The sequence below is a fragment of the Delphinapterus leucas genome, chromosome 5 (genome assembly GCF_059928025.1).
Source record: "Delphinapterus leucas isolate spDelLeu-1000000601 "Yukka" chromosome 5, BTC_Dleu_Yukka2, whole genome shotgun sequence".
NCBI lineage: Eukaryota > Metazoa > Chordata > Mammalia > Artiodactyla > Monodontidae > Delphinapterus > Delphinapterus leucas.
Window position 1 is genome coordinate 90902103 of NC_143133.1, and position 14554 is coordinate 90916656.

General features: G+C 44.5%; 1 protein-coding gene across 2 annotated transcripts in view; it reads right to left on the reverse strand.

Annotated features, from left to right (window-relative positions):
• Window positions 1-1393, reverse strand: part of SCARB2 (scavenger receptor class B member 2) — a 68945-nt gene extending 67552 nt beyond the window's left edge. For both annotated transcript variants that reach the window (XM_022599345.3, XM_089912070.1), the window contains exon 1: window positions 1277-1393. In XM_022599345.3, the coding sequence (XP_022455053.1) occupies window positions 1277-1393 (117 nt within the window). The remainder of the gene's footprint in view (window positions 1-1276) is intronic.
• Window positions 1394-14554: the final 13161 nt, after the last annotated feature.

Here is a 14554-nt window from a genome sequence, read left to right on the forward strand (position 1 = left end):
GGTTACATCCTTAAACAATCTTGCCATGGACTTGCAGGTGGACAAGCGTGGAGAGATTCAGTTTAGTTTTTTCTTTGAACATGGGTGCTCAGAGAAAACAATGGCCTTTGAGCAGCTCAGACAGTGGGCCTTGTCTCCCACTGGCAATGTGAACTTTAAAAAAATTAAACTATGCTTTGCCGTGGCATTTTTTTTAAAGTTGCCTCTAACCGTCAGATTTCAAGTAATTGATGGCCTTTAGAAAAGGCTCTATTAAAGGAATATGTCTTTTGCCGCCTGGAACGAAACAATTTTGCTAACGGGGAGTGCAGTGATCAATCTTGGAGGAGGCCCGGGGCTTTTATTATCTGGCCAACAGCAAGTGTCAACCAGTGGAAGAAATTAGGCATGCAGTTATGGGTGCTAACAAGAAAGCCTGCTCCAATAATCTTTTTTTAAAGGAAAAAGCGATGCCATTAACTCTCTCTGGTTCCTCTTTCCACACAGGTTGGTGGGTGTAGGTGAAAGGGCAGGAGAAATGACTACTGGTGAAGTCATAGGATGGAGAAATCTGAAATGACCAGCTCTCCGGCATACACATCTAGGGGGAAGAGATGGGCTCAGATTCTTTTAAGGATCTAAATGTATCTCTGCCTGAAGCTTACGGCTGTTTGAGAAGAGCAAGAATCCACGGTGAAACAAAGCAACACAGACTGCTGGTACAAGATATCAAACATCTAAGTCGGCCGGTAAGCACAGACTCTGATGGACTGGAAAGTCACCCAGCCCAAAGGCGTGGCCTGGCTACCAAGCGTGGGCTCAGCCCAGGAAGGCAAGGACACAATAGACCACACACCCGCTTCGCATCCCACCCCACATCACTTCCAAGGCCACAGCAAGCAGCCAACACACCTGTGGGGTCTTTCATTTAGTTTTGTTTCTTCATGAAGTGGGAGGAAAATGAGTTTGGGCCCAACAAAAATTGGGGCGTAGGGAGGGCCCGGGGTGGGCGGGGATGCAAACAAGAGAAGAGAAGTGAATTCTTTAAAAGTCTAGATCCGTAGTCTCGTTTATTATTCTAAAAGGAACAGAAGCGTTCTCATTCCTTTCCTCCTTCTTTAACCCTTACCAACCCACCCCAAGAAGACAGGGAGGAGAGCAGGGCTCTAGTCTAGAGGGTTCGCCGGGGTGCAGATCCTCCCTGCACAAGGTTTAGCAGAGGGAGGGTGGGCTGGAAGTGTCCTCCCAACACACACGCGCGCGCGCACGCACACACACACAGCCGGCCACGCCTCACCTTCTCGATCGTCTGGTCCACGGCCTTCTGGAAGACTCTGGCCACCAGCAGCGTGACACTGGTCACCAGCAGAAGCAGAGACAGCGTCCCCACCACGTAGAAGCAGCACCTGCCCATTCCGCGCACCGCTCACGGGCCCGGCGGCCGGCGACTGGACGGGAAACAGGGAGGGAGGGAGGCGCCGCCGCAGCCGCCGCAGTAGCGGCCGGAAGACCCGGGACCCTCGGGCGCCTGCGGCCCGGCCGATGCGCCTGGCTCCCGGCTCCGCGGCCGGGCAAGCGCGGCCCCACTGCCCCCGGCCGGCCGATGGGGAGTGGAAGGCGCGCTTTGGTTTCGCTTTCCCTGGCCGGGGCAGCCGCAACGCCCTTGTGGCGCAGCTCGCGAGGGAAAGGGAGCGCGCAGGGCGGGGACGCTCGCCGGCCGGGCTCTCCGCAGCCCCGGGAGGCGACAGCCGGCAACTGCGCGGGGAAGCGGGCGGGGCGGAGGCTGAGCCCGCAGTCATGTGCCCCGCAGCGGCTGCCGCGATTCGGCCCGCGCGACCCGCGGCCAGTCCCGGCGGCCCCCCAGCGCCAGCGGCTCCCTGATCCCCGCCCGGCAGCGCCCCCCGCCCCCTCGTCGCAGGCCCCGCGGCCACCCCGGAAAATCGCCTGCCCTCCCCGGCTCTACCCCCTCCCCATATACGAGCTGCGGGCCAAGCACGGGGGATTCAGGATGCATACGACACTGCGCCTGCTCTAGACGAGCTCACAAGTTAGCGGGGACACTGTGAACCGCAATTAAGGCGCAATGTAACATTGACGAGGTGCGTGCTGAGATCTGTGCCTACCACACCTCTGCCCCGGCGACCTAGGACCTCACAGTTGAACTGGGCCTTGGGGGATGGGTAAGGGTTTGTTTTGTCACGTGAGGGGTGTGTGCAAGGGAGGGAAGAAGTATTTGGAGGAGAAGAAAAAGCTGTGTTCAGACATTGAGGGTGAAAAAGCAAGATTGTAGGAGGAAAGAAGTTACTTTTGACTCTAGGCTCAGGTGTGCAGTGTAGGATGAGAGGTGTGGAGGCCCCTTGGGGTCAGACTTTCAAGGGCTCTTGTGTCCCATAGGAGAGTTGAGACTTTATCCCTGCTCAGTGGGGTCAGCAAGAGGCTTCAAGCAGGTGGCCCTGATGTTGTCATCTGCTTTGCTCACCACTATGTCCCAAGGCAGCCAGGCTAAAGTCCGCACTCAGCGGGGACTCAAGAAATATTAGTTGAATGAACATCAACTATATGCTAGGCCTTGGCTAGGTGCTTACACACACCTATTTAATACCCACAGCAGCCTTGTGGCTGTTTGTCCCAGTTCCCCCAAAGCAGTGCCAGATGGGAGCACTGTGCCAGAGATTTATGAGGGCACTTGGACAGGAAGCTGGACCTGGGATGCAGGTGTGGCCTTTGTGAAGGAGAGAGGTGAGGAGGAAAGGCTGAATGGAAGGAAGCATCTTATGCTACAGTGAAGCTCTAAGAAAGTTCAGCAAGGCCTTGGGGGATCCTAAGCCAAGCTGCCCTGTCCCAGGAGTCCAGCATCCCCCAGGAACAGGCTTCTTGTCATTAGGCATGGGCTGGCGGCAGCCCTAGGAAACTGGCCTCTGCACCAAGCTGGGGATGAGGATCAGAGGATAGATTTTAGGGCTCAGCAGCTGGGACAGGGCCATTGGTCAGCTATGCTCTGCACTGCAAGTTCTGAGAGTACGTTTTCTTGGCCACTATGGTAGTAGTATTCCCGTTTTGCACACAAGGAAACCGTGGCTCTGAGAGGTGAGTAACCTAACAAGCTCAACCAGTTGCTGAGGGGTGAATCCTGCCTCGACCAGAATGCAGGCCCGGTGACTTCCAAAGCCCTCACTTTTTCTACCCAGTGCATTGCTGCCTCCCAGCTGCCATCAGTGAGAATCTGGGAACAGGGGGCTCAGCTGGGAGACTTTGCTGACGACTTGGTGAGATGCTGTGATGCATTAAAAATGGTGGCAAATTCTTTGACACTCCTTCTATTGAGAAGTGGGGTCTATACCGTTTCCCTTGAGTTTGGGCTGGATTTAGGGATGGAAAGCACTAAGTCACTATATCCTGGAACTTCTTAAGATAGATCATAAACACCTTGCAGCTTCTCTCTGGGCCTCTGGAAATGGTAGCCCTTGGTGCCCTGAGCCACCACTAAGCTCAGCTACCCTGAGGCATCCATGCTGGAGAGAACAGGAGAGAGACCACAGGGAGATGCCCTGCCAGCCCCCTGCTGTCCCCAACCATTTAAGTCATGGGCCCCAGGCACGTGGAGCAGAGTGGTCTCTCCCTTGCCCTGCTTGAAATGCAAAATAAAGGACTATTGTTGTTTTAAGCCACTATGTTTGGGCATGTTACTAGGTTTTAGACAACTGGAGCAGACCGTGAGGGCAGGCCTGAGCCCGTGATTCTGGCAGTGACAGTGCCTGCCCAATCCCAGTTCTACCCATCTGTAGCTACCAAAGGTCTTCGAGCAGCAGTCCCAGAGAACCAGGCCTGGGTGGAGTCTGGAATGACTCAGCTCCTCCAAACCTCACGGCCAGGATGCCTGGGCGGTCCCCAGTCCTCAGGCCACCATCAGCAGCCTTTCCCTACCCCCAATTCTGCCGTGATAATGGCCTGTTCTGACCCTGTCTCTGCTTTAGATTCCACCTGTCTACCTGAGCTCTGTCCTGTGCCCCAGTAACCCTCACTCATCCCCTTCCTGGGCACTAGTCGGGATCCTCTGCAGCCTGTGTGTGTCCTCTCCTGCATTAACTAGAAAAAAGATTTGGTAACCTGCTTGCTTGAGTACTTGGCACCCCGCGGTTCCTGCTAACATTGAACACCCCTCCCCCGTCTCCAGACTAAGACCAGCTTTTCTGTTTGCTGGCTGCATTCTGGAGGGCAAACTCCATGGTGACCCGCCCACTCCAGCCCTGGGCCACCAATCCCAGGGTGCTGTTCCTTCTCATTGTTCATTGAGGTCTCTTCTTGCCTCTTGTCTGGGCCACTAGGGGAGTAACAGACTGCGGGGATGGAGATATGGACCCAGATTTGATAAATGCATCTCGGGGTGGGGGGAGCATCTAAACCACAGTTTCCAACTCAGTTGCTCTTGGTGTACCTTCCCTTTGAGGCTCTCTCACTCCAGCAACGGCACTTGTCTCCACCTTGTCACGTGGTCGGTAAGCTGCTTCCCCTTTAAAACTCTGGTCCAAACTGGACAAAAACCTCTTTCTTGGTTCCTCTTAGCACAGCTGACCAGACTAGCATTTTTAAAATGTACTAAACACTAAGAGAGAACAAAAAGGACCTAAATTACAGAAAATATAAATAGCTTAAAAAAACAAACAAACTCATGTTCCCAAAATAGCAATCTGTGATCCCACAGCAATTTCTTTCCTAACGTAAAGAGCTGACGACTTTTGAGCTCCTGGCCTGGCTGTCTTTCTGTTCGGTTTCATCTTCTCCATCCCGTGGCAGCTACTGACAGGGACTTTGCCCAAAGCCCCCCCAGATTCTCATACAAGCTTCCAAAGCTCCTGAGACCTCCTCCTCATTTCGGCTCTGTAGGATGCGTCACCTCCTCTGCTCATTGGCACTTTTACGTTTGGGTTTTTTTGTGCTGTTGAATCATCTCCCCTTCCAGATGAGCCTCCATCTCTACATACAAGGGGTAGCTGCTGCATGGCACATTTGACAATGAGGGTCCTCAGGAATTCCCTGGTGGTCCAGTGGTTAGGACTCCATGCTTTCACTGCCAGGGCCTGGGTTCAATCCCTGGGTCGGGGAACTAAGATCCCACAAGCTGAGTGGCGTGGCCAAAAAACAAAACAAAACAAAACAATGAGGCCTCAAGACAAGGATGCCCACTGTCACCACTTCTATTCAACACAGTATTGGAAGTTGTAGGCACAGCAATCAGACAACAAGAAGAAATAAAAGTATCCAAATTGTACCATATATAGAAAACCCTAAAGACTCCACACAAAATCTATTCGAACTGATAAACTAATTCAGCAAGGTAGCAGGGCACAGATTAACATACAGTAATCATTTGCATTTCTTTACACTAACAATGAAATATCAGAAAGGGAGTGTAAAAAACAATAGCTTTTTAAATTCCATCAAAAAATACTTAGGAATAAACCTGACCAACGAGGTGAAAGACTTACATGCTGAGAACTATAAAACATTAATAAAGGAAATTGAAGATAATTCAAAGGAATGGAAAAATATCCCATGCTCTTGGATTGGGAGAATTAACATTGTTAAAATGGCCATATTACCCAAAACAATCTACAGATTTAGTACGTATGATCCCTATCAAACTACCCATGACATTTTTCACAGAACTAGAACAAATAATCCTCAAATTTATATGGAACCATAAAAGACCCAGAATTGCCAAAGCAGTCCTGAGGAAAAAAGAACAAAGCAGGAAGCATAACTCTCCCAGACTTCAGACAATACTACAAAGGTACAGTAATCAAAACAGCGTGGTATTGGCCCCAAAACAGACATGTGGATCAATGGAACAGAATAGAGAGCCCAGAAATAAACCCACACACTTATGGTCAATTAATCTTTGACAAAGAAGGCAAAAATATACAATGGGGAAGAAAACAGTCTTTTTAGCAAGTGGTGTTGGGAAAGTTGTACAGCTGAATGTAAATCAATTAAGTTAGAACACATCCTCACACCATACACAAAAATAAACTCAAAGTGGCTTAAAGACATAAATATAAGACATAATACCATAAAACTCCTAGAAGAGAACATAAGCAAACATTCTCTGACATAAATCTTACTAATGTTTTCTTAGGTCAGTCTCCCAAGGCAAAAGAAATAAAAGCAAAAATAAACAAATGGGACCAAATCAAACTTATAAACTTTTGCACAGCAAAGGAAACCATAAACAAAATGAAAAGACAGCCCACAGAATGGGAGAAAATATTTGCAAATGATGTAACCGACAAGGACTTAATTTCCAAAATATACAAACAGCTCATACAACTCAATGTCAAAAAGAAAACAGTGACTACCCTGGCAGTCCAATGGTTAAGACTCTGCACTCCCACTGCAGGGGGCACCAGTTCAATCCCTGGTCAGGGAACTAAGATCCCGTATGCCACACAGCATGGCCAAATATTAAAAAAAAAAGAACTTGTTCAAAAAAACAAACAACCCGGGCTTCCCTGCTGGCACAGTGGTTAACAATCTGCCTGCCAATGCAGGGGACATGGGTTCGAGCCCTGGTCCTGGAAGATCCCACATGCTGTGGAGCAACTAAGCCCGTGCGCCACAACTACTGAGCCTGCGAGCCACAACTACTGAGCCCAAGCACCCAGACCCTGTGCTCTGCAACAAGAGAAGCCACCACAATGAGAAGCCTGCACACCACAATGAAGAGTAGCCCCCGCTCACCACAATTAGAGAAAGCCTGCGCGAAGCAACGAAGACCCAAGGCAGTCAAAATAAAAATAAAAATACAAAAAGCAAACAACCCAATCCAAAAATGGGCAGAAGACATAAATAGACATTTAACCAAGGAAGACATACAGATGGCCAAGAGGCACATGAAAAGATGCTCATCATCGCTAATTATTAGAGAAATGCAAATCAAAACTACAATGAGGTATGACCTCACACCAGTCAGAACAGCCATCATCAAAAAGCCTACAAATAATAAATGGTGGAGAGGGTGTGGAGAAAAGGGAACCCTCCTACACTGTTGGTGGGAATGTAAATTGGTGCAGCCACTATGGAAAACAGTATGGAGATTCCTCAAAAAACTAAAAATAGAGTTACCATAAGATCCAGCAATCCCACTCCCGGGCATATATCAAGAAAAGATGAACTCTAATTTGAAAAGATACATGCACCCCAATGTTCACAGCAGCATTATTTACAATAGTCAAGATATGGAAGCAACCTAAGTGTCCATCAATAGATAAATGAGTAAAGAAGATGTGGTATATATATATACAATGAGATATTACTCAGCTATAAAAAGGAATAAAATTTTGCCATTCTCAGCAACATGGATGGACCTAGAGAATCTCATACTGAGTGAAGTCAGAGAAAGACAAATATCATATGATATCACTAATTTGTGAAATCTAAAAAATAATACAAATGAATTTACTGGGCTTCCCTGGTGGCGCAGCGGTTGAGAATCCGCCTGCCGATGCAGGGGACACGGTTTCGTGCCCCGGTCCGGGAAGATCCCACATGCCACGGAGCGGCTGGGCCCATGAGCCATGGCCGCTGAGGCTGCACATCCAGAGCCTGTGCTCCGGGAGAGGCCGGAGAGGCCACAACAGTGAGAGGCCCGCGTACCGCAAAACAAAAACAAAAACAAATGAATTTACTTACAAAACATAAACAAATTCACAGACATAGAAAAAAAACTATGGTTACCAAAGGGGAAAGGGGGGTAGGGATAAATTAGGAGTATGGGACTACAGATACATGCTACTATATACAAAATAGATAAAAAACAAGGATCTTCTGTATAGCACAGGGAACTATATTCATTATCTTGTAAGAACTTATTTTGAAAACAGAATATATATAACTGAATCACTTTGCTGTACACCTGAAACTAACACAATATTGTAAATCAACTACACTTTAATTTAAAAAAAGAATGAGGGCCCTTGGCCATTATCAAAAAACCAAAAATAACAAGTGTTGGTGAGGGAACCCCTGTGCACTGTTGGTGGGAATGTAAATTGGTGCAGCCACTATGGAAAACAGTATGGATGTTCCTCAAAATATTAAAAATAGAACTACCATATGATCCAAGATTCACACTTCTGGGTTATATACCAAAGAATTGAAATCAGGGTCTCAAGGAGGTATCTGCACTTCCATGTTCACTGCAGCATTATTTACAATAGCCAAGACATGGAAACAACCTGTGTCCATTGATCACTGAATGCATAAAGAAAATGTGGTATGCACATACAATGGATATATTATTATTCAGCCTTAAGAAAAAGAAGGAAATCCTGACATTTGAGACAACATGGATGAACCCGGAGGGCATTGTGCTAAGTGAACTATGCCAGTCACAGAAGGAATGATGCTACTTATATGAAGAATCTAAAATCGTCAGACTTATAGAAGCAGAAAGTAGAACAGTGGTCATTAGGAGCTGTGGGATGGGGAAACAGGGAGATATTAATCCAAGGGTACAAAGTTTCAGTTATGCAAGATGAATAAACCCTAGAGATTTACTGAACAGCATGGAGCCTAGAGTTAACAATACTTGGATTGTTACTTAAACAATCCAATTGGATACTTAAAAATTTGTTAAAAGGGCAGATCTTATGTTAAGGAGGAAGGAAACTTTTGGAGAAGACGGATATGTTTACGGCACAGATCATGGTAATTGTGGGTGTATACTTATCTCCAAGCTCATCAAGTTGTGTATATTAAATATATACAGCTTTTTGTATGTCGATCATACCTCAATAAAGTGGTTTTAAAAAAAGGAATTAGAGTCCTAGCCAAATATAACGCCAGAGTTTTAAATAGGACTTCAGGAGGCTGAGCAGGCCCAATCCTTTACCTGAAATAAAATCTTAAAATTAGATGGTGCAAAATGTTACTTTTTTTTTTTTGCGGTACGCGGGCCTCTCACTGTTGTGGCCTCTCCCGTTGCGGAGCACAGGCTCCAGACGCGCAGGCTCAGCGGCCATGGCTCACGGGCCCAGCCGCTCCGCGGCATGTGGGATCTTCCCGGACCGGGGCACGAGCCTGTGTCCCCTGCATCGGCAGGCAGACTCTCAACCACTGCGCCACCAGGGGAGCCCCAAAATATTACTTTTTAAATTGAGTCTCTAGTCCTTCCAAACAGCATCCAGTTCGTTGACCTCTGGGGATATCTCTCTGATCATCTCTGTAGCTTTTCCCTTCCCCCCTGCCCTGCACCCCAGCTTAGTCCTGGACGGGCCTCTCAGGTCCTGTGTAATCACCAGATTCTCTAGGGGGTCAAGAGCATAAACCCATCCTTTTCTTGCTAATGTTGAAAGCCTCTCAAATTCTCTATTTACTCTGTCTCATCAAAAGTTAAATATTACCTGCTATTACAACCATAAAAATGCTGAGTATAGCTACGGCCCTTGCTAAGAAATGACATGTCCTGTAAATGGGCCATAATTTCTATAATAAAGGAGAGACAACGATGACAGAAACCTAGTTAATTATTGTCGATGACATAGCTAATCTGATTAATGACCTTACAAATATTTGTTCCCTTCTTCTAGACACTTCCCAAATTTATTTTAACTAAGAGCTTTATTAAGATTGTCCCAAAAAACATTGTAAAAATAATTTGTTTTGTTTACCATCTATGGTACTATTAGAAGAAAAAGGAAAGTTTTTCTCTGCATCTTGAGAAAAAAAAGTAAAATCATGGACACTAACAGTACCAGATAGGGTAGACTTCTGAGAATGAGGTAGAGATCTTTGCTGTATGTCCTGAAGTTTTCCCTCCTGGAAATTGAGAGCAAGTGTCATGCGGAAAAGGAGATAGAACACTTCATTTTGTTATATGTGTGCCTTACTCTTGACATGGGATAAAAATGGAGAAACTGAGGCACAGAAAGATTCAACCATGTGATTATTTCTGCAGTGCCTGGAAGAGTTCCTGGAACATAGTAGGTTCCTAGTATCTGTTGAAAGTTGAATGTCTAACCTTTGACTAAGGTGGGAGTAATTTCAGGGTTCTAGTTAAGAGAAAATGAAACTTTTTTGTCATGGTCATCTCTGCACTTGGTATTATTCATTGTTCTAGAGCACTCCCTGTTTAGCCGTCTTCATCCAATGTGCTTTCAATCAGCAATCCTACTTAGAGAGCTTTAGGGTGGAATACACCTAGATTTGTGCTCCATTTCTGTGTGAACTTCATGAGAGCAAGATGTTGATTTTACTTATTTCTGTACCCTAGAAAGGGGTACAGTGGTTCATAATGGATGCTCATAAATGCTGACTGAGAATTTTACTCAAGCGTTCTATTGAGAACCTTCGCATTTGGGCAAAATTTTGGAAGAGAGGAAAGGGGGAAGAGAGAGAGATTGATTTGGGGAAAGGAGTTCTGATTTCAAACCCTCAAATCTGTTTACACTCTGTTTTAGCAACAGCTGGCAGCTTTAGCAGTCTTTGTTTTCTATAAAGTAACCTTACCTCACATCTTCCCAGGGATCTGCCTTCTCTCCCGGTTGGTAAAAATTTCTGAATTGATTATGAGAGGCTGGGTGAAATGTGTGTAGGCCACTCTACCAGAAAAGGCATTATGTACCTAACAACAGTTTAGAACTCTCCGAATTGGATTTTATTTTCTCAGGTATTGGGGAACTTGTCCTGAGTGGGTAAGTTTTTGGTGTGAAGACAAAACACACTGGAAAATTAAAGAGATCATCTTATTCAGGCTATTGCAATGGGGAAAGTGCTCAATAAGGAGGAATGAATGTCTCAAAGAAAGAAAGAATGTCGGGAGTTTTGTAGAGGCAGCTAAACAAGAGAGTCCTGAGGAAGGGTGATGACAGGTCTTATCACCCATAGGCAGGGTGGTCCTTTGAGGTTATCTGGAATGCAAAAAGGCCGGGAGATACCTCAATTGCTTTTTAGGAGCACAGGGCTCAGACAAAGTTCAACGTTGTCAGGGGACACTAAAGACCGTTTGTGTTTGAATCCTACTTCCATCATTTAGAAGCTGTGTGACCTTAGGCAAATTACTTAAACTGTGTGTCAGTTTTTTCATCTATAAAATGGGAATAATATATAGTACTTACTTGATGGAGATGTTTTAAGGACTAAGTGAGATGAAGCATATAAAGTGCCTGGCACTATATAAGTGTTCAATATATATTATTACCATTCTTAAGTATTCTATATAGGACAGAAATTAGGTTTACAAGGAGGGACAAAACTTGCTGGTGCTCTCATTTGAAACTTTATAAAAGGCAAGAAGCTTCACTTAGATAAGACAAATTGTTTTTATGCCTTCCTAAAAAGTTGACACATAGAAATGCTGAATAGGTACGAAATGAAATAACTTAGAAACTTTCTTTTAAAATGCTGAATTGGGACTTTCCTGGTGGTGCAGTGGTTGAGAATCTGCCTGCCAATGCAGGGGACATGGGTTCGATCCCTGGTCTGGGAAGATCCCACATGCCGTGGAGCAGCTAAGCCCGCGTGCCACAACTACTGAGCCTGCGTGCCACAACTACTGAAGCCCGCATGCCTAGAGCCCATGCTCTGCAACAAGAGAAGCCACTGCAATGAGAAACCCACGCACCACAACAAAGAGTAGCCCCCGCTCGCTGCAACTAGAGAAAGCCCACACGCAGCAACGAAGACCCAATGCAGCCAAAAATAAAAAATAAACGAATAAGTAAATAAAATTTTTAAAAAGGGAAAAAAATGCTGAATTATAAAGTCAATTAAACAATAGTTACAATCTTTGTGTGTGTGTATGTGTAAATAGTTTTCGTTCATATACGATGGACCACTGGGATTTGTTTAAGTGAATAAAATTTTCAATGATGCCCCAATATTATTTCATTTGGGGGAATGTTAGTCTCTCTTTAAAACTGTCCTGTGGCCATTGTAAAGCAATTATACCCCAATAAAGATGTTTAAAAAAAAAAAAAAAACTGTCTTGTGGCTGACTCAAATAGTAAAATTAAATTAAGATCAATTTCATTTTAGGGAAATAGTTCTAAATCTATAATTTCAAGCTATCTCTCCTTGATAAATTTAAGGTGGGCATTAGGAGGAGAGAAGCCTCTATTGTGTGCCAGGGACAGTGGTTGGCACTCCCCATATTTTCCTTCCTTTACAGGAATCCTGTGAGGTAGGGATTATATCCCCACTTTACATTTGAAAAAGACAGGGGTAATCTCAGAGAGATTAAATAACTTGCCTAAAATCATGAAGCTAGTAACTAGGCACAGATATGGATTCCCAGTTAAGGGCTCAAGAGAGACTGTCAACCCGTTGAGGGAAAAGAAAGTGGTTTTTGTTTTCATATTACTCCCTTGTTACCACGTCCTGCTGTTTAACAAAACTGGCCTGGGAATCTCCAGATGCACAGATCACTGCAATTCACTGATTAGTTCTATTTAGAGTCCCCATTTCAAAAATCCTCTGAATTATAGCCCTAGTATTTACTGGGAGCTTAAATACATGCTAGGAACTGTTCCAGGCACTTTATATGTGACAACTCATTTAATCCTCACAGTGCTAGTACTATTCTCATTTTTCCAGATGAGGACACCAAGATATAGAGAGTTAGTTTATTTATTTTCCAGTTCTTTTTTTTTTTTCCAGTCCTTACATCTTTATTTATTTATTTTTTTTAACATCTTTATTGGAGTATAATTGCTTTACAATGGTGTGTTAGTTTCTGCTTTATAACAAGGTGAATCAGTTATACATATACATATGTTCCCATATCTCTTCCCTCTTGCGTCTCCCTCCCATCCTCCCTATCCCGCCCCTCTAGGTGGTCACAAACCACCTAGCTGATCTCCCTGTGCTATGCGGCTGCTTCCCACTAGCTATCTACTTTACATTTGGTAGTGTATATATGTCCATGCCACTCCAGTTCTATTAGTTCTTTACTTATTTTATTTTTTATACATATATCCACTCTTTGTAAGATTCTTTTCCCATACAGGCCATTACAAAGTATTGAATAGAGTTCCCTGTGCTATACATTAGGTCCTTATTAGTTATCTATTTTATAAGGTATAGAGCGTTTAGATAACTTTCCTGAGATTGTACAGTTAGTAAACAGTAGAGCCAAGATTCAAATCTAGGCAGTCTGGAACCACCGTTCATGCTCTCGGCACTCCTCTTTATAAGCTCTGACACCAAAACAAAGTTTTGAACTTTGTACCTAACCAGTTTGAACTTTGTACCTATATGGAGTGGTTTGGAGAGATTAAGGAACATTTTAATTATTGTCCCAAACCGACAGAAACCTGTCAGGCTGGCTATTCAAGTGAAGTCACTTTCTAGCTATCACAAGAATTTTAAAGGAAAATAATGAAAACAAACAGGCATTAGATGATTCACCCCAGTATAAGCACAATTATCTACATCCCTTTGTTTCTGTAGTAATCTAGATGTCTTGTGACCTTGACCAAGTCTGGAGCTTTTCCACCTTATCTTTATTTCGTGTAATGAGATCATCAAAGGTGACATGTAATAACACAGGTTAGAAACTGCTACAGCTTGGGAGAGTCCACATTTAGGTCAAAATTGGCTTGACTTGGTAGGAAAAAGAGCAAAGGTATGTATGACTCAGGGTTAATTTTAGTCCTTTAGGTGCCTGTCTGTCACAATCCTGTTCCAGGTATTGCCAGTATCGCAGAAAGTAAAGTCCAGCCATTCTAAGGACAGACCCAGGAGTTTGGGTCCACAGATGAGTTTGGCATGTGTCCTCCAAGTCCACAGAGACTGCATATAAATTCAACCAACATTTGTAGAACCCCTTGTAAGCTATTCTGCTAGGAGCTAGGAAGGATGGTAAATGCTTTATGGCCTCTGATGGCTCAAATTCAATGGTAAAGTCAACCATCCCAAATACTTTTGGTGAATAAAAAAATTAATTATAAATTATAATGAGATAAGCAACAAGGATTTACTATATATAACACAGTGAATAATATTCAATGTCTTATAATAACCTATAATGGAAAATAATCTGAAAAAATATATGTAACTGGATTCACTTTGATGTACACCTGACACTAACACAATATTGTAAGCCAACTATGCTTCCGTAAAAAAATTATAAATACCACTGGGAGCATGAGAAAGGTCTTCCCTTCCCCCAGCCATTGAACTTACATCAAACACTGGATCAATCTGAACCAGACCCCTAGGGAATGCCATGCACTGATTGACTCGGACTGGGTTACTGTCCATACCTGAACCAGTCATAGGTAGAATTCAATTATAGTGGTTTCTATCAATCGGAGTCAATCATTAGAGCTGGTACGGTCATTCTGTGCAAATGAGTGACTGCTACATAATGGGGAAGGGGTAGGATAATTACTGAAGAAACATCTGTAATGTCCAATAAAAACGCTAAATGCTTGATACTTAATAGAAGGGAGCTCTGTTGGAGGTCAAAGGGGGAAGGAAGGATTCCATCTCTGGAAAGATGTGTGGTTAGAGTGGGAATTCAAAGGTAATGGTGGAGAGCAACTACTAAGGGATTTTTAGGTAAAGGGTACAACAT